The 26,561-nt window shown below is 31.3% G+C and overlaps 3 protein-coding genes and 1 long non-coding RNA gene across 5 annotated transcripts in view; 2 read left to right on the top strand and 2 right to left on the bottom strand.

Annotated features, from left to right (window-relative positions):
- The window catches only part of LOC114329600 (aldehyde dehydrogenase, dimeric NADP-preferring-like), a 67,162-nt gene extending 49,703 nt beyond the window's left edge, over window positions 1-17,459 (top strand). The window contains exons 3-4 of the mRNA XM_028278766.2: window positions 895-1,149; window positions 14,625-17,459. Coding sequence (XP_028134567.2) covers window positions 895-1,149; window positions 14,625-15,490 — 1,121 coding nt within the window. The 3' untranslated portion in view covers window positions 15,491-17,459. The remainder of the gene's footprint in view (window positions 1-894; window positions 1,150-14,624) is intronic.
- LOC114329602 (synaptotagmin-15-like) overlaps window positions 1-26,561 on the top strand; it is a 465,421-nt gene that overhangs the window by 227,520 nt on the left and 211,340 nt on the right. The window lies entirely within an intron of this gene.
- On the bottom strand, window positions 17,213-22,678 carry LOC126888167 (uncharacterized). The gene is made up of 2 exons (XR_007699437.1): window positions 21,818-22,678; window positions 17,213-20,825 (listed from the first exon to the last, which is right to left on the bottom strand). It is a non-coding gene; the product is annotated as an uncharacterized LOC126888167 (long non-coding RNA).
- LOC114329601 (aldehyde dehydrogenase, dimeric NADP-preferring) overlaps window positions 25,116-26,561 on the bottom strand; it is a 118,886-nt gene continuing 117,440 nt past the window's right edge. For both annotated transcript variants that reach the window (XM_028278767.2, XM_028278769.2), the window contains exon 7: window positions 25,116-25,355. In XM_028278767.2, coding sequence (XP_028134568.2) covers window positions 25,244-25,355 — 112 coding nt within the window. In that variant the 3' untranslated portion in view covers window positions 25,116-25,243. The remainder of the gene's footprint in view (window positions 25,356-26,561) is intronic.

Raw genomic sequence — 26,561 nt, 5'->3', positions numbered from 1 at the left:
ATTGTTATTATGAACAGTTATTAAGAATCAAAAGCTATGTTTCAGTGTGTAATTACATTCTTCTAATTGAAATATTCTGAACTATAAAGGTGCTTTACTTTTGATCTAAGTATATCTTTTTTGACATACCTGGTATAAAATTGATAAAGTTTAAGATGGTTGTATTTTAGGTTTTAGACTATCCAGAGCTTTTTACTAAGAATCACTTTTTGAAGTTATACTTCTTTGCGCGATTTGTGGCATTTTTAATGTGTTTGTGTGTGTTTTATTCTTTTAATATTTTAAATTTTGGCACTGTTTTAATAAAAATGTTTGAGAAGTAGTAAGTATAAATTAGTTTAATATTTAAATAAAATATAAATAAAAAGTATATTAATTTCGTTTAAATCATATAATAGAAGTATAACTTCTTACGTGCGTACAAAGTACACACACATTCTTTTTTTCGTAAAATTAATAATAAAAGAGTTATCAGAATTGAAATAACTGAAAATAATGTTAGTTATCCATAATTTTTCAAAAAAAAATTTTTTTCAATTAGAAGGATGTAATTGCATATTAGAATATAGTTTTTAAGTCCAAACAACTTTTCATAAGAGCAATTTTCAATATTGTGAAAAATAAAGCTACTTTAATCTTGAGTGAAATTCAAACTTTTTGACATACCTCGTATAACATTCATAAAATTTGATATCTGACGGTTAAATCTTCGGTTTTGGACCATGCAGAATTTTTTATAAAGGATAACTTTTTTTCGTAGAATTAATAATAATTAATTTTCCATATATAGGTATACAACTTACAGGGACATACTGTATAAGATCTGTCATAACACCAAATGAACAATTTTTAAAAATAAACAATACAATTAATAATAATTATTTTAATTTTTAGGTGCTATAGCTGCAGGAAATACTGTAATTTTAAAACCCTCCGAACTGGCACCGTATACTGCCGACTTTCTTGCCACAGTATTAACCAAATACCTGGACAGACAATGTTTTCAAGTTTATTTAGGAGGCATTGAAGAAACCTCCGAACTCTTGGAAGAAAAGTTTGATTATATTTTCTTTACCGGTTCTACGCAAGTGGGGAAAATTGTGAATCTTGCAGCAGCGAAACATTTAACCCCAGTCACTTTGGAATTAGGTAAATAATTTTAAAACAAGAAAATATACAGGATGTCCCGAAAATATTGGTCACAGATTCTGGGGTCAAAAATAGGTTGACTGAACCTAACTTATCTTAGTACAAATGTGCACATAAAAAAGTTTGAAAAAATCCCTTTGAAGTTACAAAATGAAAATCAATTTTTTCCAATATATCGAAAACTATTAGAGATTTTTAATTGAAATTGGATATGGGGCATTCTTATGGCAGATCCATTTAAATAAAATATAGTGAAATTTGTGCACCCCTTAAAAATTTTATGGAGGTTTTTTCCCAAACTCCCGCAAACTTTTGTGTACGTACCAATTAAATTATTATTGTGGTACCATTAACTAAATACAATATCTTTAAACTTTTTGCCTCTTAGTATTTTTTCGATAACCCAGTTTTAATCGAGATGCAACTTCTTATTTAATATGTTTACATACTAATTTTATGGGGATTTCGTTCCTATAAACCCCCCAAATGTTTGTGTACGTTCCAATTAAACTATTATTGCGGTACCATTAGTTAAACAAAGTGTTTTTAAAACTATTTTGCCTCATAGCATTTTTTCTATAAGGCACTTTTTATCGAGATATGGCTTCTTGTATATTATGGTCCAAAATACACCTAAAAATGTAAATTATAAATTTTTTATATTACCAGATCTCTATAATCGTACCCACCTACAAATATGTGGTGGATTTGACAAATTAATATTCAAAGTGTCTCGATAAAAACTGGCTTATCGAAAAAATTCAAATATGTTTGATTAATAGTATAACAATAATGATTTAATTGGAACGTACACAATATTTGGGGGGGGGGGGGTTTAAAGGAACAAAACCCCCATAAAATTTATATGGGGTGCACAAATTTCACTATATTTTTTTTAAGATGGTCCTGCCATAATAATGCCACATGTCCATTTTCAATTAAAAATCTCTTATAGTTTTCGATATATTGCAAGAAAATTTATTTTTATTTTGTAACTTTAAAGGGCTGTAACTTTTTTTATGTGCACATTTGCACTAAGGTAAGTTAGGTTTTTGAACCCAGAATCTGTGGTATAATTTATGACCAATCTTTTCGGGACTAATCTATACTAATATCTATACTACGGGATCTATACTAATTAGTGGTATATATTTTTTACATTCAAACTACGAATTCGGACAATGTCCGAAATTTTTACTCACTTCACGATGTGGACAACGTGAATTACCCACGTCGCGGAGTGAGCATTTTATTCGGACAATTTCCGAAGCGAAATACCCAGAACGAGTTGTGGGTAAACAAAATTACTCAATTGCCGAAATAAACACGTTCACCGGAGATTGAGTAAAACTATAATACCCATAACCCTACATGGATAATCTATTTTTTCCCACGTCGGGTTGTGGGGATTTCTAGTTTGCGCAAACGCCGAAATCCGTTTCCCCCGTTTAAGGGCCAATTTCTCATATCGAGTTCAACTCCAGTTTAACCTGAACTTCTAGTAAACGTCAGTTTAAAGTCAAAATCGTCTTTCTCAATACACGTTCAACCGATGGCAGTTTAAACTTGAACGATGCTTGAACGGTGGAACTCGGCCGTTCAAAGATTTCAGAACTCAGTTCAGATGATTCCATGGACTACGCATGCGTTGTATTAACACGAAACGCTGTCATAATATAAATATATCCTATTTTATTATATTAAGCCTACCTATAAACGATAACATTATTTTTATTTTTATAATATTTATTTATAATTATTAAAATGACTATTTGACTATAAATACTTAAATTTAACTTTATTCAAAAACAGCATAAAAATGGTAGTTCAAAATGGCGACAGTTTTTTACCTTTTGCCATCTATTGGCATTTCTCGAAAGCTGTAGAACGAGCGCTGACATGAACGCGCAATGAGAAATGCATTTCAAACAAAACCACAGATCACGGGTGAACCTGGTTCAACTGAACCATAGATTAACGCAGGTATGAGAAATCGACCCTTAGAGATGCAGGTCGAGACATTTTTCACCCGCTGTCCTCACTATTAGCAACGAATAGGCCTGAAATGAATGACAAAGCCAACAACTGTTTTGAATGTGGTCCAGATCCATGACGAAGTTTCAAATAACGAAGACTAAGGGCCAATTTCTCATATCGAGTTCAACTCCAGTTTAAACTGAACTTCTAGTAAACGTCAGTTTAAAGTCAAAATCGTCTTTCTCAATTCCCGTTCAACCGATGGCAGTTTAAACTTGAACGATGCTTGAACGGTGGAATTCGGCCGTTCAAAGATTTTAGAACTCGGTTCAGATGATTTCATGGACTACGGATGCGTTGTATTAACACGAAACGCTGTCATAATATAAACATATCCTATTTTATTATATTAAGCCTAACGATAAACGATAACATTATTTGTGTTGTTATAATATTTATTTATAATTATTAAAATGACTATTTGACTATAAATACTTAAATTTAACTTTATTCAAAAATAGCATAAAAAAGGTAGTTCAAAATGGCGACAGTTGTTTACCTTTTGCCATCTATTGGCATTTCTCGAAAGCTGTAGAACGAGCACTGACATGAACGCGCAATGAGAAATGCATTCCAAACAGAACCGGAGATCACCTGTGAACCCGGTTCAACTGAACCATAGATTAACGCAGGTATGAGAAATCGACCCTTTAGACTTACCTTTGCTCTCTCTTTGCTCAAGAAAATCTGCCATAGACACAACACGAAAAAACTGTAATAAAAAGTCAGGCAGCCAAAATGTTGAAACTTAACTGAAATAAAATTAACCCCAGTTTCAGTCGGTGATAATGTTTTGGTAAACATTCCTAATGTTGATCGGGGCCAACTACCTCCAAGAAATGTAACGGCTGTTGTAATAAATAAGAACGATGAATCCTATACCCTTGGTACAAAGCAAGGAGTTCTTGACAAACAGATTTCTAGAACCCAGTTCCAGGTAGCTCCTAATAAATTTATTAAGAACATCGATGTATCTGATAAACAGCTCAATGTCCGTACAAAAGCAATTATGTCATCCGGGTTCAAACAAGGGTTCATCAGATATAGATGTAAGAATAACTGTTCGGGCAAATTTTGCGAATGTGTAAAATCAAACATAAAATGCAATTCTAAATGTCACGGTAGCACTTCTTATGCAAACAAGTAGAGTGAATATTTTCTGAAAAGAACTGTAATAAACATTTAAAAAAGTAGTATACATGTATAAGAAACACTCATATAAAAGACGTAGGTATACTTCATCTAATTTACTAACCGTTGCACGTCATCCGCGTCATAGACTTTGACGTCGCATGATACCAACACGAAATATTACGGCGGTAAGTGTGTTCTTTTTTAGAATCACGTTGACGAATACACTGTAATTACAGCCACTAGACATATTTTATTATATACGCGTAGAAATCATATTTGAAGATTTCTATTAATGTTAACCTAAAGAAATACACAATAATATGTTTCATTTAATTTGTATAAATGGATTATAAAGCGTTTTTATAAAGCACATTTACTCGAATCACACTGTAACTGTAATCGAACGAAGGTGACATTTTAGAATAAATTGGTAACATTTATTTGACAGTTGCGGTGATGACACTTCATATTTGTTTATATTCTTTACTATAAGTATCTGTTTTATTATATTTACTGTTTTTATTATTTACTTTACTATAAAAACATCCTCCACTATAAAAATATAAATTTCACCTAATTTTATCACGACTTGGAATAATCGAGGTATCTGACAACTTTTTTAGTCGTTATTGTAGACATATACAAAGAAACCTACCGGCTTCATGCCAAGAGTTCGGAGCCGTTTTTAATTATTAAAAATGCAGTGCAAAAGCGCTTGCACTGCAAATCTTAAAAGATTATAACTTAATTATTGTTCTCTATTTCTTAAGTTTTTACTTATTTAGGTACATTGAATATTAATTTGTTTTGTTGTATAATCCACGTTTACAATAATTATGTGATCTATTTGATTTAAAATGGATTCAGGATTTTTTTATACCTTGGCAACTATGTCAACTTAGATCTTTGGCGTAGATAATGACGTGCAACGGTAAGTAAATTAGACGGACTGTATATGTATTTAAACGTTTAATATTTTTTTCTATTTTCAATAATAACATACTTGTTGTATGTTACTGTTTTTTTTTTAATTAAAATAAATGTAATTTTAAGAAAAAATTGATTTTATTTTACTTGTTATTATGGAATTAGTGTTAGGGTATGGTTGTGTTTGGATAGCCACAACCCGACGTGGGTAAAATAGATTACCCACGTCGGGTTATAGGTATTATGGTTTTGCTCAATATCCGGTGAACGGGTTTATTTCGGCAATTGAGTACTTTCGTTTACCCATAACGCGTTCTGGGTATTTCGCTTCGGCTAATGTCCGAATAAAATGCTTACTGCGTGACGTGGGTAATTCACGTTCTCCACATCGCGAAGTGAGTAAAGTCTTCGGACGTTGTCCGAATTCGGAGTTTGATTGTAAGATATACTAGACAAGGCGAAAACGGCGGGTTCGTTGGGAAAAATATTCCCATGGGATTTTTTTGCATAATTACATTCGTGAGACATCCCAGAATAAGGTTCAAGGAGTCTCCCACGTGAAAAGTGGGCCAAATTTTTTTTAAAAATTTTTTTTAATCAAATTGCAAAATCAATAATTTTGGCCCGGACAATTTTTTTTGTACGATTCTGGATAAAAAAGGTCTCTCATAATTTTTCTCTAAAGTTGATCGTTTTCGAGTTATAAGCAATTTAAAATTGAAAAAACGAAAAATGGCGATTTTCAAGGCTTAGTAACTACAAGCCGCCCCTACAAGATGACGAAGAAATTTTTGTCATTATTTTATTACTAAGCTGTTATTTTTCAGTAATAATATTGAGCGCCATGCACGTGGTAGCCAGCCGTAACTGCTGAGTGCGAGAGAGATGCCACTCCGGCAGTCCAATTGTGCATCTTACTTGCACTCACATTTTTACGGCAGCCTACCACGTGCATGGCGCTCAAAATTATTACTTAAAAATAACAGCTTAGTAATAAAATAATGACAAAAATTTCTTCGGCGTCTTGTAGGGGGGCATTAAACTTTGATTTAGTCACTTTCTGACTTTCATAATAATAACTTTTAACGGAGTTATTAAGCCTTGAAAATCGCCATTTTTCGTTTTTTTCAATTTTAAATTTCTTATAACTAGAAAACGGTCAACTTTAGAGAAAAATTATAAGAGACCTTTTTTATCCAGAATGGTACAAAAAATCTACAAAGAAAATTGTCCGGGCAAAAACTATTGATTTTTGCAATTTGATTAAAAATTTTTTTTTAAAATATTGGCCCACTTTTCAAGTGGGCGACTTCTTGAACCTTATTCTGGGATGTCTCACGAATGTAATTATGCAAAAAAATCTCATGCGAATATTTTTCCCAACGAACACGCCGTTTTCGCCTTGTCTATACACTCAACCAAACTATATGGAATCACTGTGTACCTATTTGAAACCTGCAGCTTTTGGAAGCTATAAGGCGTAAATTAATATTTTAGTTGAAACGATAAGTAAAGTTGCCGTGCCCAAGGACTATATAGCAGGAGGAAGTTACGGGATCCCGAGTTAAACAGGCAGCACAAGATTGATGACGTAAATTGGTTTCTTCAACAGCAAAACTGGAACATTGGAAATTGGAAAAGTGTGCTATTTTCAAACGAAAGTAGGATGTGTAAAATCAGATGATTAACAAATTCGTGTACTTAGAGGGCGAGGAAGACAAGCAAGAACGGAAACTGTCAGATTTGTTCATAAATATAAAAGAGCAAGGGTTATGTTCTGGAGAGGAATTTTGATCGGTAAAAAAGTCCTTTAATTTTCATCCAGTCAACTTTATAGCTCGCAGATATGTTGATTTGGTTCTACATATAACCTGTAGTTAGGCTCCAGAGAGATGCGATGGAAGACAATTTAATTTAGCATTAATTCGCTTAAAATAATAAAAAATATCAGATGATTCCATAAAAGTTTGGTTGGGTGTGTATGATCTTCTTCTTTACGTGCCTTGGCCGTTCCGAACTTTGGCAATTAACATGGATATTCTGGATTTGTTTACGGCAGATCTAAATAGTTCAGCAGATGACAATCCGAATCTATGCCACTGTTTTGGAGCCACTGTAGTCAGGTAGTGGCTTTTTTTGTGTAGTGGAATATAAATAATTGATATGCCTCAATAGACCAGTAAGGATCTGTTTTTAGGTGGATGTGAGAGGTGGCATTCAGATTTTTGCGGATAAAGTTAGGTGATAACTTCGTTAATAATAATTGATTTATGCTCCTTGTCAAATATGCCTGGAACATTAATAAAAAAAAAATAAAATATTTAAAAGTTTCAAAAAAATTCGTTTTTTTTTTCTCCTTTTTTTTGCTTATAACTTAAAAACTATTCAGTTTAGAAGAAAGTCGTATAAGAATAAAACAAAGATAATTAAATTTTCTATCAGATGCGATTGGTTAAAAATGTCTTAACTTATCACCCTTGCTTCAAAATAGCAATAAATATAAAATAAGGGGGCAAAACAAGCCTGTCATTATTCAATGATTTTCCATCACTTAGGTTACACTTGGAACCTTCCTAATTCGCTTAGAAAATTTTTGTAATGTGCTAAAATCGTACACCAAATTTCATTAAAATTGACTTACTAGATTTTGCATAATAATTTTGCAATCTAAACTCTTTTTTTAAAAATTAAAATATTTTAAAATCTTGCACAACAAAAACTAGAACATACAAAGATTTGTCAATTTTTTTACTTATAAAGAAGTACTCCACCTATTTAATTCACTTTACAGAATTGAAATCGGATTATTTAAGCAACCTCAGCAATGTTTTAAAATTATAAACAAATTTTTGGCTTATAAACAAATTAGTGCTGTGGCCAGGAGGGGGTGCTACGGGCTCCTTTATTTAGATGGACTTACCCAAGTTTTTTTATGTATTTTGACCCGTAGAACACGAATTTTTTGTGTAACAGTTGATCCGGATGTCGATAAGATTGTTATAAACAAAGAACTTACGGAATTACATAAAATCGCAAAATTTTCATTCAAACAGTTTCGCAAAATAAAACATTTTTTTGTATTTCTTGGTTAATTCTAAGCAAGAAATGTTCTTACAAGTTTTTCCGTAGGATGCATAGTTTTCGAGATAAACGCGGTGGAACTTTCACAATATCGAGAAATTGCAATTTTTGAACGCGAATAACGTTTGATTAAAAAATAAAATAGCAATTCTGCTGACAGCATTTGAAAGTTTAAGTCAAGTTATACCGGTTTTTATTATTTGCATTGCTAAAAATTAATTTTTTTATTATTAAACAAAGCTATTTGTTTATAAACCAAAAAATTGTTTATACATTTAAAACATTGCTGGGGCCCCTTAAATAATCCGATTTTAATGCTGTAAAGTGTATTAGATAAGTAGAGCACCTCTTTATATGTAAAAAAATTAACCAACTTCTAAATGGTCTACTTTTTGTTCAGAAATATTTTAAAAAATTTGAACTTTTTTAAAAACATTTAGATTGCAAATTTATTATGCAAAATTCATTAGGTCGATTTTAATGAAATTTGGTACACGATTTAAGTATGTTACAAAGAATTTCCTAAGCGAATTACTAAGGTTCTAAGTGCCACCAAAGTGGTTAAAAAATATTTAATAACAACAGACTTATTTTGCCCCCTGATTTTGTATTTATTGCTATATTGCAGAAAAGGTAACACCTTAAGACATTTTTTACCAGTCATGTATCATACAAAATTCAATAATCTTCATTTTATTTCTGTACGACTTTATTCCAAAACGAATCGTTTTAAAGTTATAAGCAAAGAAAGCAGAAAAAAAATCGATGTTTTTCGAAATTTTTAAATATTTTAATTTTTTTATTAATGTTCCGGGCATATTTGAGAAGGAGCATAAGTCAATTACTATTACTGAAGGTGTCACCTAACTTTATCTGCAAAAATCCGAATGCCACCTCTCACATCCAAAAATAGACGTTTTTTCGCAGATCCTTACTGGTCTACAACTAGATGGTTATTTTCGCGAATTACTAACAACGTCCGAGATAGAGTGAATAATATGTAATCCTTTGTCACCTAGAGACTATTCTCCTGGTAAACATTTCTCCTGGTAATATGTCAATGCCTGGGGATTTATTTCTCTTTGGCGTTTTAATTGCATCTTTTACTTTACCTATATAAAAAGACAGTAGATACTCTAGGATAGTGAAAGGTTATAGATTTTGTACTGAAGTTTCGTTATTTCTATAGAAATCGCTACAGTTTCGCCACGTTTAAAATATTTCGTCAGTATTCGATCTTTAGGTAACCTTCCTTACCAATCACAGACCACGTTTGAGATTTAAACTCCCTGGCAAGTAGTTTGACCTTTTGAAATAAATCTCTTGATTTATTTCAAAATTTATTCACTGATCGGTCCAAATCTAGTTTTATGTTTTCTCAAAACAAATCAAGCATACTTCAGGCCAGATAAATTATGCACGGGACAAGAACTGAACCTATTCTTCTAGGCACAGGCCTAGTAAGTACTTCAAAATACATAGAGGATCGAGTATAGCAGAGGAAGATAGTAAAGTAACCTTAAACCACGGAAACCTGTTAAATAGTATCTACAACACTCTGCTTAACTACGATATATTTTATATATCATTATAGGTGGATGCTATATAGTAGTTCGCTCACATTGTGCGAACTGGAAAGTAGATCAGATGGTGAACTCAAGAAAAATGACCTACAGCAAGGAAGTGTTCTAGCTCCTTTCCTATTTAATATATGTTAGCACGACCAGCCAATGCATCCCCATTCTGAAAGCTTTGTTTATGCTGACGATCGTGGTATCGCTGTAAACGGGAAAACTTAACACAGATAAGTCGATATTGGAAGATGGTTTAAAGATGATGTCAATATGTTACAAAAAAAACTCACTAAAACCAAACCCTGCTACAACCAAAGTGTGGCATTCTAACTTAACACCTACATATTTGGAACATATAAAACTGAACGTATTTTGAGAAGGAAAATAGTTGGAATATACTGACGGACCCAAATATCTTAAGGTAGTATTAGAACTCTCACTGTCATATCAACACCACTTAAGAGTACAAGACAAAAGGTCCTTAGACGAGAAATTACATTCTCCGGAAAACTGTAGGAAGCAAATTGGGTGCAAACGGTAACGGTGTGTAAATCTGTAGATCTTAAATCCAAGTTTACTGTACCAATACTACTATTAAATCTTGTAAAATGAAATGGCATTTTATCATTATTATTGAAAAATGGTTTATCGCATAAAATGAGCGTTTATTTGATTAATCTTCCGATTTTTTTGTTACACGGATGACCAACGGGGGTCAAAAATGAAACCAAGTCAAAAATGACAATTGACAAAAAAATTATGTTGTTTAATAAATAAACTAATGAATTCGTAATTTTAATGTTACTATAGTTTATTTTTTAAACAGGAGGCGTAATCTAAAAAGACAGATTCACACCCAAGAATAGGCTATTGATTATGTACTATAGAAAGGATCTACAACGTTAACGGGGTTTTATTATTTCATATGGTCAATTAATCTCTATATACGAAAAAACCGCGGAGTGCTACCATTTAAAGGGGTGCGTTTTTGAGAAATGGGTGAATTAGTCCCTGAGCACAGGTTACATTAGGGTCAGTTCTATGCACTTTTGGTACAAACACGTATACATAAAAATTGTTCCTGGTTAAATTTCCTATCTAAATATAACTTTTTAAAGTCAAAGATATTTTTTTTACAAAAATATATTCAAAAGAAAAAGCACAAAGAAACCCAAAAGAAAGAAATTTTGTTTGTTGTGCCATAACTTTTGTCCACGGGGATATAGGTATAGACATTGCTTCACAGAAAAAAAACTTACATATCTTGTCTTTAAAATGATGTTTGGTAGAGGTCATTATGATTTATAGTTTTCGAAATATGATTTTTCAAAGTTCGCCACTCACAGCAATTTTGTGCAATTTTCCTTGTTATTTCGCAAATATTTTTCTGTAACTTTTTTCTACGTAACTTTAGGCATATGCAATGGTACATGTAGGAGGAATAGAAATCAATTACCTTTAAAATATTTTACTGTGTAATGTTGTACGACTTCTTTTAAAGAGGTTATCTTTTTCAAGACTATACGTTTAACGAGTTTTTATATTTTTTACGATTATTTTGTAAATTCCCATTATAACTTTTTTTCTACATTTAGGTATATATTATATAATAAAAAAGAAAGCTTATTCTGTTTACTTTCAAATGGTGTATTATAAAAAATTCTAGGATTATTCTTGAATAAGCTATGCTTTTTCAAAATGTAATAAGTACTTGCAACGATTCTTGAATTTAGGATTATTTTTAAATTCCTCATTATAACTTTGTTATGTGATTGTGTGTTATGATTGAATCTTATTTTTTATAGGTAATACTTTGGCTCCACTTGACTCGGCCGGGCAAACTTCAAAATATGGATTAATTCCAATATTTACTGTCAAAGCTCCTGCACCACAAGCTTGGCTTGAAAAAATAACATGTAAATGTACCAAATGATGTACAAAAAACTGCGGTTGTAGGAAGATAGGAATTAGTTGTTCAATATTCTGCAAAGGGTGCATGTGCATGGGTACTAATTGTGGGAACTCTATGATAACTGAGGTATCAGAGGAACATATTGAAGCTAATGCTAACGAACAGATGGACTTTGATTTTGAAAATTTTTAAATGTCAACGTTAAAATAATTTTAACTAAAGTGATGTTTTTTAAGACTAATTTTTATGTAATTTTTGTAAAAGAAATAATTTTAAATAATACAGGTAAAAAAATATCAAAGAATCACTCGGTTTCCATTACACATTTAAATATAGATGATACACCATTTTAAAGAACAGAAAGTAAGCCCTCTTTATTGAGCAATATATAGTATATTCATGTACTAGAAAAAAAAGTTATAATGAGAAATTTCAAAAATAATCGTAAAAAATGTAAAAAATAATATTTTTTTATATTAGGTATTATATAATATATACTATATAATATAATATATTATATATACTATATATAATATAACATTATATAATAATATTACTTTATTTTTATATTATATTAGAAAAATCGTTAAAAGTATAAAACCATTGAAAAACCATAATCCCTTTAAAAGAAGAAAATATAATTTAATAGAAGAAAGAACGTTATACAGTAGGCCACTTTAAAGGTAATTGATTTCTATTCCTATTACGTGTACCATTGTATATACCTAAAGTTACGTAGAAAAAAGTTACAGAACAATATTTGCGAAATAACAAGGAAAATTGCCCAAAATTGCTGTGAGTGGCGAACTTTTAAAAATCATATTTCGAAAACTATAAATCCCAATTACCTGTACTAAACAAGATTTTAAAGAAGAAATACGCAGGTTTTTTTTCTGTAAAGCAATGTCTATACCTATATCCTCGTGGACAAAAGTTATGGGACAAAAAACAAAATTTCTTTCTTTTGGGATTCTTTGTGCTTTTTCTTTTGAATATATTTTTGTAAAAAAAAGTATCATTGACTTTAAAAAGTGATATTTAGATAGGAAATTTAACTAGGAATAATTTTTATGTCGATATGTTTGTACCAAAAGTGCATAGAAATCACCCTAATGTAACCTGTGCCCAGGGACTAATTCACCCATTTCTCAAAAACGCACCCCTTTAAATGGTAGCACTCCGCGGTTTTTTCATATATAGATGTCCATTGACCATATGAAATAATAAAACCCCGTTAACGTTGTAGTTCCTTTTAGCTATCTTATTTTGAATATAATCAATAGCCTAAAAGTCACTAGAATAATAACCAAATACATCTTCTTTTTTGGTTGATCTAGTCGGCCCTCAACAGTAACCCATAAATATTATATTAAATTAATATGTCGCTAAAGAGTTCCAAAAACAACTGCTTTTTATATAAACGCAGACTAACAATTTATAAATTAAAGGAATAACACAGAAAACACAAAACTCGCTGATATAACTTAATTAACCTATGAAATGTCACTAGTGTCAAAATTTGATAAATGTCATTAGTGTCAAAATTTTATATTAGTGAAGTAAACTTGCCAACGGTTGGACCAATTACAAACAAGCAATACAGCGCGGTAAGTTTGAATCACTCCTCTTGGTTAAAAAACAAACCATAGTGTATCAATAAATGATAAATACACATTAGTAAAACATATTTTTAATTACAACTGAACAAAAACAGGAATCATTATTCTGTACTTAGAACTAAAGGAATTTTAAAATATACACTAATTTACGTCGCCACAGATTTGAAGCATAACAATACATGGAGAACAAATTAAAAAGGTTGAAAAATATAAATATTTGGGTACAATAATTAATGAAACTAATGAGTACACAGAAGAGATTAAAGCAAGAATGGGACAGGCGAGAAATGCTTTCAACAAACTGAAAAAAGTACTCTATAGCAGGGACATTACAATTTCTTTAAAGATAAGACTTCTGAGATGCTACGTGTTCTCCGTATTATTCTATGGGTTGGAGGCTTGGACATTAAAGAAGGATGTTTCGGACAGATTAGAAGCCTTCGAGTTATGGGCCTACAGAAGAATATTAAGAATAAGTTGGGTGGATAGAGTCACGAACATCGAGGTGTTGAGAAGGATGGGAAAAGGTAAAGAGGTTTTAAATACAGTTAAAGTCAGAAAACTACAATATCTGGGACATGTTATGAGGGGCGAGCATTATAACTTGTTACAATTAATAATGCAAGGAAGAATACAGGGTAGAAGGAGTCGCGGAAGAAGACGCATCTCCTGGTTAAACAATTTGAGAGCTTGGTTTAATTGCACTTCTGCTGATCTCTTTAGAGCAGCGGTATCGAAAGTGCGAATTGCCGTGATGGTTGCCAACCTTCTTAGAGGAGATGGTACATGAAGAAGAAGAAGAAGACAGATTTGACAATCATTTTTTTTAATATTGGAATGTTTCTTACATACTATTCCACATAATAGACAGTATTTACTAATTATAAGATTGGAATATGGAAGGCCAAGGAAGTTTGTCTTTGACCCCAAATATAGAAAATATTTTTTATTTGGAAAAATATAGGGAATTTTTTTATTACAAAATATGAGGGTATCCAGAATGATATTAAAGCCAAATAAAAAAATAATGAGTTTAAAATGGAAAATATTTCTGAATTTATTAAATAAAACATGCATTGGGGTCAAAATTTACCCCTCTGGGTCATCCGAAAGTTAAATATATTTTAGCTCTAGTGCATCACCTCCATCATTTTTACTTTACTGTATTTTCATAACTTTTTTATATTTCAGGTGGTAAAAGTCCAGTGTATTTGGATGAGTCAGCTGACATTCAAAAAGCAACCAGAAGAATCATGTGGGGTAAATTTACAAATAGCGGTCAAACCTGCGTTGCTCCAGACTATCTTTTATGTACTAAGGCAACAGAAACCCAATTTTTACAAGAAGCCAAAAAAGTTCTGACAGAATTTTATGGATCTGATCCAAAAAGTTCGACATATCTAAGCAAAATAATCACCGAGAGACATTTTAAAAGATTACTGGACTTTATCCAACCTGAACACGTTGCAATTGGAGGAAAGTTTAACACCGACGAAAGGATTATATCACCTACAATTCTTATAAATGTTAGTTTAGATGATCGAGTGATGAAAGAAGAAATTTTTGGGCCCATTTTACCTATTATAAACGTGAATAACGCCGAGGAAGCCATACAATTTATCAATGAAAGGGAAAAACCACTTGCTTTATATGTTTTGGCGAAAGATAAGAAAGTACAAGATGCCTTTCTGACTCGAACATCATCTGGAGGTGTTACAGTTAATGATACACTAATGCATTTAACAACGGAGAATTTACCATTTGGTGGTGTGGGTTTCAGTGGAATGGGCTCTTACCATGGTAAACAGGGATTCGATACATTTTCCCATCAAAAGTCTGTGTTAGTAAAGGACTTCACTGGACTGACGGAGCTCTCGCTTTCTTTGAGGTATCCTCCTTACAATGATGTCAAACTAAGTATTCTAAACTGCGTTTTGAAGAAAAGACATGGTATTCCAAATAGCTATTTTAAAAATGCTGGATTATTTTCTGCTGGGTTTATGGCTTCATATGCCTTTCATTTTATGTGGTGCCTTATAGATGGCTGCAAATATTAGTTTAGTTTAATTATTACCTATTTATTTTTGAAAAATTAATGAGTGATAAGCTTGCCATTACAGATTCTGTATTTCCTTTCCACCAAGGAATGAATCTATAGATCTGTCTTAACTATCTGACTATCAGGCTCTGTTTGGTGATCTCTTTACATGGTCTATTTCTATTTGTTTTTTCTGAGACACATAAATATTTTATGAAATGAATTTCGAATTTAAACAAAAACAAAGCCGTAGATTTTCTTATTTTAAATATTTTATCTTTTCAATCTAATAACATTAAAGTACCCCGCACAAGCCTTATGGAAATTAGGTCCCAGTGGATTTCGTTCATACTTTGGGAAAATACTCTTTGAAGCATCCTGATAAAAAGTTCTTATGGGCACAACTCAATCGTATAAAGCATTTTCAAGATATAGAGGCACAAACTCGAAAAATTATAAGATTTACTGGGTATTTCAATTCCCTGAGTTACTGGTTATCTGGCAACATGTAGAAGTTTGGATCGAGGAAAAGTACTAGTAGGCTATGATTTTTTCCTGGCTATCCAATGGAGACCTTTACTTTGACCTTGACCTTCAACGGACGTCATCTTCTATAGTTTCGAGAGTTTTAGGCATTAAATTGATATAACAGATTACTCATGGGTTTTACGGATCGCTAAACACCAATATGCCATCAGAATTGACCTCCGGAGGACGTGGTGGCCAGGGCCATTGCAAGGGACGTCATCTTCTAGAGTCTAGAGTTTCGACGGTTTTCGGGATTTAATTGATGCAAGTGAATTACTGGAAAGTATTTTAAGGCTAAACTCGAATATGCCACCAGAACCGACTCCCGGACCACCTGGTTTCCAAGGTCGATGAAAGGGGCTCCTGGAGTTTCGAGGGTCTTTAATGCAAACGGATTAGTTATAGGTTTTTGGGGTTGCTGAATACGAATATGTGATCAGCACAGACACAGGAGCATCTGGTGCCTAATACAGGTTATCTTCTGGAGTTTCAGAGAAATAAAATGGAGGAATCAAATGGATTACTCTTAGGTTTTTGACTCCAGAAGATAACCTGTTTTAGGTACCAGGTGCTCCTGTGTCTGTGCTGATCACGCATTCGTGTTCAGCAACCCCAAAAACCTATAACTAATCCGTTTGCATTAAGCTAGTACCAAAGATCCTCGAAACTTCAGGAGCGCCTTTCATTGACCTTGGAAACCAGGTGCTCCGTTAGTCGGTTCTGGTGGCATATTCGTATTTATCGACCTCAAAAAACCCTCCAGTAATTCATTTGCATCAATTAAATGCCGAAAACCATCGAAGCTCTAGAAGATGACGTCACTTGCAGTGGTAGAAAATATTATCGAACGTATTACATGACCTAAACGGCTTTGGAAGAGACATTCTATAAGAGTGAAGGACAAGAGATGGGCAAAAAATTGCTAGTGAAGCCAGGCAGACGTGAAATTGAAACCTGGACCAACTAGAAAGCACAGGCGCAGAACAGAGATAGATAAAAATATCCTTAGTTTAACAATGAACTATAATCCATTTTATTGCAGTTATTTCCATAAATACTGTTGTACTTTATTTAATTGACAATGTTCACATAGGTGTGCAAAATGGTTATATTCTATAACCATCGTTTCGAAATGTCTCATAATTTTATATAAAATTTGGTTGTTATAGGTATTCTATTATGCAATATAAAACTTTTTTAAATTCTTTTGTCACATATGTGTAAGAAATTAATTTTATAACTTAATTAATATAAGTAGTTGATGTAAATTTAGCCGCTAATATCAATGATTAAAAGTGTACAATATAACTGGAAGCCTTAGAAGTGCCTTAAAAATTAATTTATGTTTAATAAATGAATCTATTATACTTTAGATGTGACAAACTAATATAGTAGCTAACACCAGTTGTTTCAAAATACTTTGTAAATAATTTATTTTAAATAAATACTTATAAGACATTGTGGATATGTGGATATGCTAATTTGTGTTATTTGTATCCGTTTTATTAATCTAAAGTTTATAATGTTTATTTGTTTCTAGGGTTTAGTTGTTTCTAGTTGATTAGCGGTTTGCCTACCAGGGATTATCGTTTTTCACACTGGCGAAGCGTCCATGTAACAACTGATACCGTTGGTAACAGTTAAAAATCTTGCAAATAAATATTTTATGACTACAATGAAATAATTCCATTAATATTTTTTACTAACAGAAATATTTATTAATAGTACTTAATTCAGTAAATAGCCAACTAGATGCACGAGCATATTGGCGGGATTATGTGAATTCGTTGCACGTTATTATAATGATGTTACCACATTTGGGTATGGTAACGCAGGAGAATACTCGCTGTGGATTGGGACTAGCTCGTTTCTGAAAATTTTGAAGGAGCAACGGCTCTAGAGACGGCGCTTTAGTACCTATTACAAATTACAGTGTGCGTGCATTGAAACATGGAAGAGTGTTGCTGAGTATTGCGTAATCGATCAACTACTTGAAAAGTAGGGATGGCGGTTTTTGAACAAAAAACCGGTTTTCGGTTATACCGGTTTGTTTTACATACGGTTTAACCTGGCGGTTATAACCGGTCAAAAAAACCGGTTGTTCCAAAAACCGGTTTTGGGTTTTTTTAATCAAAAGCAAATACTCAATAGGTTATAATGTTACATTTATATTGCACTTTAGTTTGCTCAATTTTCCTCCCGAAAAATTCCCCAACCAATTCAACCTATAAAAAATTTCCCAGGCGCTTTCAAATTACCCTAAAAATGAGCGAAAGTACCCCAATCTCTGATTCATCGCTCGTTGTAGACGGCGTAAATGACGTATACGCTCTGAGCTTCGCTGGTGTCGCTCCTGGCGGATTACTAATTCAACTTTCACCGGTAATTTTTAAATTTATTATTTAATTGTTATCGCTTAATATTTACAACGCTAAAAAGTAATTAAATTGTAATAGATTTTTTTAAGATTTTGCTAATCATTTTGACGTTCTATTGATGAAATATTAATTTCTTACTTCGGATACTTTCACAATTATCGTGTAGATGGCGCTAAGATTACTAGATTAATTTATGATTACATATTACGGAACATTAAAAAAACGTAAATTCAGTATTTAAAACGTAAGTATATTTAAGGTAAAAATATATACCACAGCTTTGATCAACTAATATTTTTTATAATTAATGTTTTTAATTTTAATTTTAAATTAATCACTTTGACATTTATGTCAAATTTCCGGTAAACGTTTACAGACTTGCCACTTTCGAGCTCACAGCGTATATTTTACTTAAAAATAAATTCAATAAACCAATTCATTATTTACTTCTCTATGGCATCAAAAAATTTCAGTAGGTAATATTTTTTAATACGTTTGTGTAATACCTACCTTTTATGTCATAAGAATTATTTATTGTTTAAAAATTACAGAATGGAGATTCCTAATCCTATTTCGGTATTCACATTTCATACAAGAGTCTCAAGTACTCAAGTATAAACAATTTTTTAGATGATGGTTGGAATATCGATTTCAAGCAGATCATTTACTTTTTTATGTAAATATAATCATATAAATCTACTTAAATAACTATTCCCAAAATTGTTTCATAAAAGCTGATGTGACACTTTCGTTCAGTTCTCTATTAGTAAATAAAAGTTGAATTATGGCTGTTTGGGTTAATTAGTTCGCATATTATTTATAATACATATATGATTGAGATCGAAAATAGATAGAAATTTCTTCATTTTTCTCTAAATTAATTTTTTTCCAGAGGTAACTTATTCGGTTTTTCACCGGTTATTACTTTAAAAAAGAAAAACTGGTTATAACCGGGACAAAAAAAAAACAACCGGTAAAACCGGTTGTTTCGAATTAAAACAATCGGTTTTAGGTTATAACCGGTAGGTTTTTCCCATCCCTATTGAAAAGTCATTCTCCTTGTATATTTTTTTATATAATATAATTTTGCAGAAAAAAATTATATTATTGAAAATGGAAGACTTAAAATATAAACAATAGTTTTCAAAATATGTTCTTTTTCCTACTTGTTCAATGTTTTATGTTAATTTTATGGTAAAATAATATGTTTAGTTTGTTTACTATTTATTGTTATACCTATTACATATACATAATTACATACTTGGGAATAGTGATTTATTTAACTTTATCCCACAGGATTAAAAACAAAAACTTATATTTGGGAGGTTCAAAATAATTTTTTAAATAAGATTTTTTTACATAATCTGGTTTTGGTCACACTTTCGAAAAAGTCACGCTTCGACACTGGTTTTTCAATATTATAGAGAGAGAAGCATGTATGCAGTGATGGTTAAACCGTGTTTTTGCGTGTTAACTAGCGAAGCAAGCGAATCGCAGTTCTTTACCATAATATGTCTATAGGGCTTTTCATCGATTGTCATTTGTTTCGAGCTTCTGTCATATGTTGTATAATCTGTGTATAATATTAATATACACAGATTATACGACATATGACAGAAGCTCGAAACAAATGACTGTGAATGAAAAGCCCTATTGCCTTCAAGCGGAGAAAGCAGAGAGATATATATTTGCACGTCTGTTAACTTTGCTGGCCATTATTGCAGAGATAGAATCTTACATTGCAATGTCTAAGCAAAATGTCTGTACTTAAGTAGGGAGTGGAGTGTAGTCAGTACCCTAATAACACAAAACATTCCATGAATGTTCCTAGAATGTACACACAGGACATTGAAAACATTCCTGGAATGTCCCCAAATGCACACGAATGTCCCTGGAAAGTCCCAGGAAAGTGCTGTGTCAGCATTTTAAATATTCTTAGAATGTTCTGTTGGAACATTCCATGAATGTCTACGAATGTTCTTTGGACATTCACAGTCTATTTTTTAGACTGAATGTCTTGTTGGAACATTCCATGAATGTTCTTTGGACATTCACAGTATATTTTTAGACTGAATGTCTTGTTAGAACATTCCATGAATGTCTACGAACGTTCTTTGAACATTCACAGTATATTTTTTAGACATTCACTGAAATATATCGTCAGTAATGTGACAATACCTCCTATATGTTTTTTCATGAGGTTTGCAGGAGACGAAAAACATTTTTTAAGGTCACTTTCTGTTTTCGTACGTATTCTGACTTTTTTTGTAGTAAATAGATAGTTGAATTTACTGCAAAACAAGTCAAAAAATATATGAAAACAGGAGGTGGCCGATATATGAAAAAAAAATGTGTCACATTTGCTTTGTAAACCTTTCTTTTGCTTTTCGTAGCCACATATTCCGTTTCCTTTCTGGTTTTTTTGTAGACCACTTCTCTCAGCTGATTCTAAAAGAAAATAAATTAAAAGGTAATTTTTCTATCCTTTACAATTAACAATCAGAAGAAATATTATTTACAGGTAATAATACGCATAAATAATAATAATAAAAAAATAAATATTAAATAATATTTAAATAAATAATAAATATTTAATAAATAAAATAATAATAATGAACATTTTGTATTTTGACAACGACATCCGATGTGGAAGTAGAAACCTTAATAAAATTATTTTTTCAAGTAAATTGTGGCTTATTTCCCCATTAGAATAGTTAATTACAAAAAAGCCACAAAGAAATAGATTTTTCACAAACAAATAAGTATTTAGTATTCATTATATTTATTGTTTTTATTATTTACTTTAATGTCCTACTGGTACATTATTTGACAAATAATGACATTTCGAAGTCTGTTAAGTACGATATAACGCCCTTGGGCATTAAATTTAAATAACGACTTAGATACTGTCAAGTTGACAAATATCAACCTAAGTAAAACTATGGTTACCACAATTACGTTACTACTGTTACTGGTAAATGTACTTATTTAAAAACTAATCAATTCAAAATTCATTCAAATTTTTCGCATATAAAGAATAATTTAGTCGGACATTAAACGTTGAAGGCACCACAGGTATTATAATAATAACGCTTTCGGTCAACGTATATCCCTCAGGACGAAGGCTCTTGTTAAAAACACCATTGACCTCAAGCGTTATTATCCTTATAATACCCTTGGTACCTTAATAACTGTAACATAAGATTATACCTTAATTCTTGTTTTCTATTTCTGATGTTTTTATTTATTTACATTGAATATTAATATGTTTTGTTGTATAATCTACTTCACAATAATTATGTGATATATTTGACTTAAAATGAATTCAAAAATTTTTTGTAGTTGGGCAACAATGTCAACTTAGATCTCCGATGTAGATAATGAATTACAACAGTATCTATATTGTACGGACTATATTATTAATTAGGTTATGCATATACCTGTGTGACATAAGCTATTGGAACAGCACAGTCTCTCAAACGAACAGATGAAAGTGAAGTTCTGTCAATATCTTTTTCTAAAAAGTGTTTTGAACATACTCCTCTATTAACAAATCTGATCTATACTTCATGTCTTCTTCGCAGGATCTTCTAGAAAGCTAAAAATACAAAATATATGCATTACTAAGCATTATTAACAAATTTTAGTTTTAAATAAAAAATATGATTAATGAACTCACAAAATATTATAAAACAGCTTAGAAATTGTTTATTAGTATAGTCGGTTCCCCAAACTCAGACACAACTGGCTAGTGATTTTAGTAGGTAATTTTTTTTGTTTTTGGCCAATTTTGCCAAAATTACAGTAATTATTAACTATTTAGTTATTATTTTTTTTATTTACTAAATTATTTACTAAAATCACTAGCCAGTTGTGTTGTGTCTGAGACTCGGTAGTACTGAGACTGAGTTTAGCAGATCGACTATAATATTCTGTGTATTCATTAGTTGGTACTGCATATTATAGTGTGTGGTCTACCATCCTATTTATAAACGCATACATTAGCAAAAACGCAAAAAGAATTATTTTAGTTTTACAAATCCTTTTGTTATTATCTCTATTTACTATTTTAGTTAGGAATAAGCGAAGTTTGTGGCTTATTCACAATTATTATTAAAATAATAAATGGATATGACCAATTATTAACTTATAAAATAAAAATTCTTCTGATTTATGCCTTTTATTCACTTTGTTATATCTACGTTACTTAAAAGATTTTTTATGAATAGTATTATTAGGGTATTAATAGTATTAATTTATTTTCTGAAATACAGGGCATGCCTTCGTTTACATATTTGCATACTAACCTTTTAATAGGGCTTTTCATTCACACTAGTTCACAGTCATTTGTTTCGAGCTTCTGTCATAATTGAAACGTTATTCCTGCAGATTTTTTTATCTACATTTGTTTCTGCTACTCCAACTGCGTCAAAAACAGGACACCATTTTATGCACTATGTTAATAATACTATTAAAGCTATTATAAAAGTATCCGAATTAAAAAAATATTCTTAAAAAGCACAAATAATACAACTATCCACGGCAAGGCAAGGCCGGGCAAGGTGGACAAGATGAAATGAAAATGAAGATGCCAAGATGGCCGAAGCGAGGTCGTTGGTTGGTCGTTTTTAGTCACGTGATGCCCTCTCAAGCGCCATGCACAAAAATATATGCACGGCGAATTTGAAAATGAACGCAAAAGAAATAAATATAAATAATGCCTCTCTTGGGTTTTGCATAAGTTATAAGTATTTTTTTATTAACAAAATCGCATTCCAAATTGAATATTCGCGAACAATAATTTTTATTACATTTGTATGTTTATAATATTGTATTAATTGAACTTGGGAAACTCTTTAAATTTGACACTGTAGGCCTAAAATGTCACTTAGTTTGTCTGGTATGTTATAAGTGATGTTGTATCTGAATCTGTTACACGTATGTATTATTTCGCAACTTAAAATATAGGAACATTGGTAGTATGTTCACAGAATGTCTTATGGTAACATTCCAGGAATAATTTAAACAGATGTTCACCGAATGTTCCCTAAATGTCCAGGACATTCAAATATTGATAGAACTTTGGTAGTACATTCCTGGAATGTTGTGTGTTGTTAGGGTAGTATATTAGGTTTGTTCTAGCATCAGTTTCAAACAGTTTTAAACTATCAGAAGCATGCGCATCTGTTTGATGTCGTTCAAGCACACAAATTACTAGTTTAAACTTACTAGTACAGCGTTCTAACGAAAGTAAATTTTGGTTTGGAAACTGGCTTCAAACGGTCAAAAGAGTTTGCAGATTTTGTTCGGATTTTCAGTATATCCAAATCTTGAAAATTTGGATACTTATAAGAAAAATGTATTTCTAATCTAACCTCAAAATTATAAATAAAAACAAATAATTTAAAAAGCCTTCTAGCAAAAGACAGTTTGTTACCAGTTTATGGATTGAACAGGCGCAGTAAAGCAGTACAATAATCTGGTGTCAAACCATACAAAACTACATGCTAGAGCAAACCTTCTATTAGTAATGATTGGAATGTTGTGTTCTAAAATGGCTAATGTTAGACAATATTAATCCAGAGAAAAGTAAAAAAATAAGGGAATGTAATCGATACATAATACAGTACTTAAGTTTCCCCATGCATGAAATTATTCACGAATTATTTTTATACTAGGTTGTTTTTAACTCACGAAAACTAGTATCGCAAAATTAAGCCGCTTATTCATAGAAATCACAATAAGTTAAACAAGGATAAACAATATAGAATGTCTTTAATAGCTTATGAATTTTGACGTTTATAATTTTCAATGACAGTGACAGTTTATTGGTTTATTTGCATTCATTGTTTATTTGGCTTTATAGATCAATAAAGATTTATTTATTTATCAATAAAGTTTATTTGGTTTTATATTTATAAAATTAAATATAATACTTCAGTTAAATAAAGGAAGAGTTGTAATACTGACTTTTGGGATCTAAGGCAAAGACCAGTATGAGTAATATCGTAGTGTTGATAACTCAATTTGTGAAAAATTTGCACTTGCATCACTGGTTCCTCAAACTTACGATATATTAGAAATATTAATAATTTATTTATGTAATTTACTCGATAGTTTTGTATTTCTCAACCTTAGGTAAAATTTAATCTTTTTAACAAAATTAACTTTTTTGTTGTGACTGGTTTTTAATTTATTTATTACCGTTCTATATTTAGCTTTATAGGTCTTATCTTTATATTGAATGTTAAGTCAATCAATCTCTTCAATACCGAAAAAAGATTAAACACTTCAATAAAATAACTTTATAAAATACGTTCACGAGATAATAGTTATTTTCTAATTATTACCACAGACACACTAACAGTACGTATCAATAGGGCTTTTCATCGATTTTCATTTGTTTCGAGCTTCTGTCATATTATTATGTTGTATAATCTGTGTACACGGATTATATGGATTATACAATATACACGGATTATACGACATATGACAGAAGCTCGAAACAAATGACTGTGAATGAAAAGCCCTATACTACAATCGACGTAAGTTTCACTATATTTTTTATTTAAATTGTTTTAAAATACATCGTGACGCATGGGAAAAGTTAGAATGGAAGAACTCTAATAGTAATAATGATAATAAGGGAATGCTTAAATAAAAAGAAAACAATATATCCTGTCCTGGATGATGGAATGGAATGACAATAGAAGGAGGTGGAATGAAAATAAAATCACGTACTTAATATTTGATATAATTTTGTGAAACCAAAATATTCATATTAAACTTAAAATTATAACATCATTTGTTGCTCTAAAGCCAATAAAAAATCCCTATGTTTAATTATGTACAAAGTATAACTATAGTTATTCTTCTCGAATTGACTTGTTTATGTAGTATCCTGAAACGGTAACTGCTACTCCCAATGCAAAACTAAATACGTATGCCAGTAATTGAGTGGGAATCGTCGTGTTATATCTGAAAATAAGACATTTAATATTATATTAAGCGCTTTTAGAAACTATTAGTAACTACATTAAAACAGTAGAACACTAAAGGGGGAAAATCTGCAGGACCAGATGAAATTCCTGTAGAATTGTTGAAACTTGTAGGCGACGACACACTTGAAATAATGGTGAACCTCTTTAATACAATTTATAGAACATCACAATTTATAGAACAACTCAACAGCATCATACCAAAGAATAGCTTTCCTCTACAATCACACAATCCCGAACACAAATAACGCCAGAAAGTGTTGAGACCACAGGACTATTTATAGCATTGATGAGCCAAACATTGAAAGTGTTTTAAAAATAATTCACAAATTTAATAAATCAGAAGATGACATAAGTGTCACATAGTTTGGATTCAGAAGTGGACTGGGAACATAGGAAGCTTTGTTTGGTCCGAGTGTGTTAATGCAAAGATGTTTGGATGTAAATCAAGACCTCTATGTAAGTTTCATAGATTTTGAGAAGGCCTTCTATAAAGTTAGACACAAAAAACTGTATGAAAAATACTAAGATTATTAGAGTTTTATTTATAGGGTTTTATTTATTAGGCACAAATAATTTTGTTAAGTACTAAAATTATGATTTCATAGGTTATTTTCACTGGACATTCTCCTGCAAGTCTCTTTTAATTGTTAAACAATTTATTTATTGTAATCATTATTACAGATTGTAAATAAATGGGATGTTAAAAAAAATACTAAGAGGCAATAACATTGGCAGTCGCGACATTAACATAATATTCAAGTTCTACTGGGAGCAAACCGCCAAAAACAAGATTGATAATGAGTTAGCCGAAGAAATTGATATTCGTCGAGTATGCGTCAGGGTTGTGTGCTTTCTCCACTACTATTCAATATATGTATATAGCGAAACAATATTCGAGGAAGCGCTCCTAGAGCAACATATTGGTATGAACATTATGGGAGAGTTCATTAACAATATACGATACGCTCATGGCACGCTAATAATAACAGATAACCTAGCAACTTTACAGTATTTTCTGGAAAACAAACAACAAGTATGGTCTAAAACTGAACATCAAAAAGACTAAACTTATGATTGTAACAAAAAGCTACACACCAATATGAGTTTAACCATAAATATTAAGCCAGTTGAGAAAGAGAGTTGAGCAACGTCATACAATTATTTAGGGGTTTGCTTCACTGAT

This window comes from Diabrotica virgifera, chromosome 7, assembly GCF_917563875.1.
Source record: "Diabrotica virgifera virgifera chromosome 7, PGI_DIABVI_V3a".
Classification (NCBI taxonomy): domain Eukaryota; kingdom Metazoa; phylum Arthropoda; class Insecta; order Coleoptera; family Chrysomelidae; genus Diabrotica; species Diabrotica virgifera.
The sequence above is the reverse complement of the archived record's forward strand: the minus strand, read 5'-3'. Positions and strand labels throughout refer to the sequence as shown.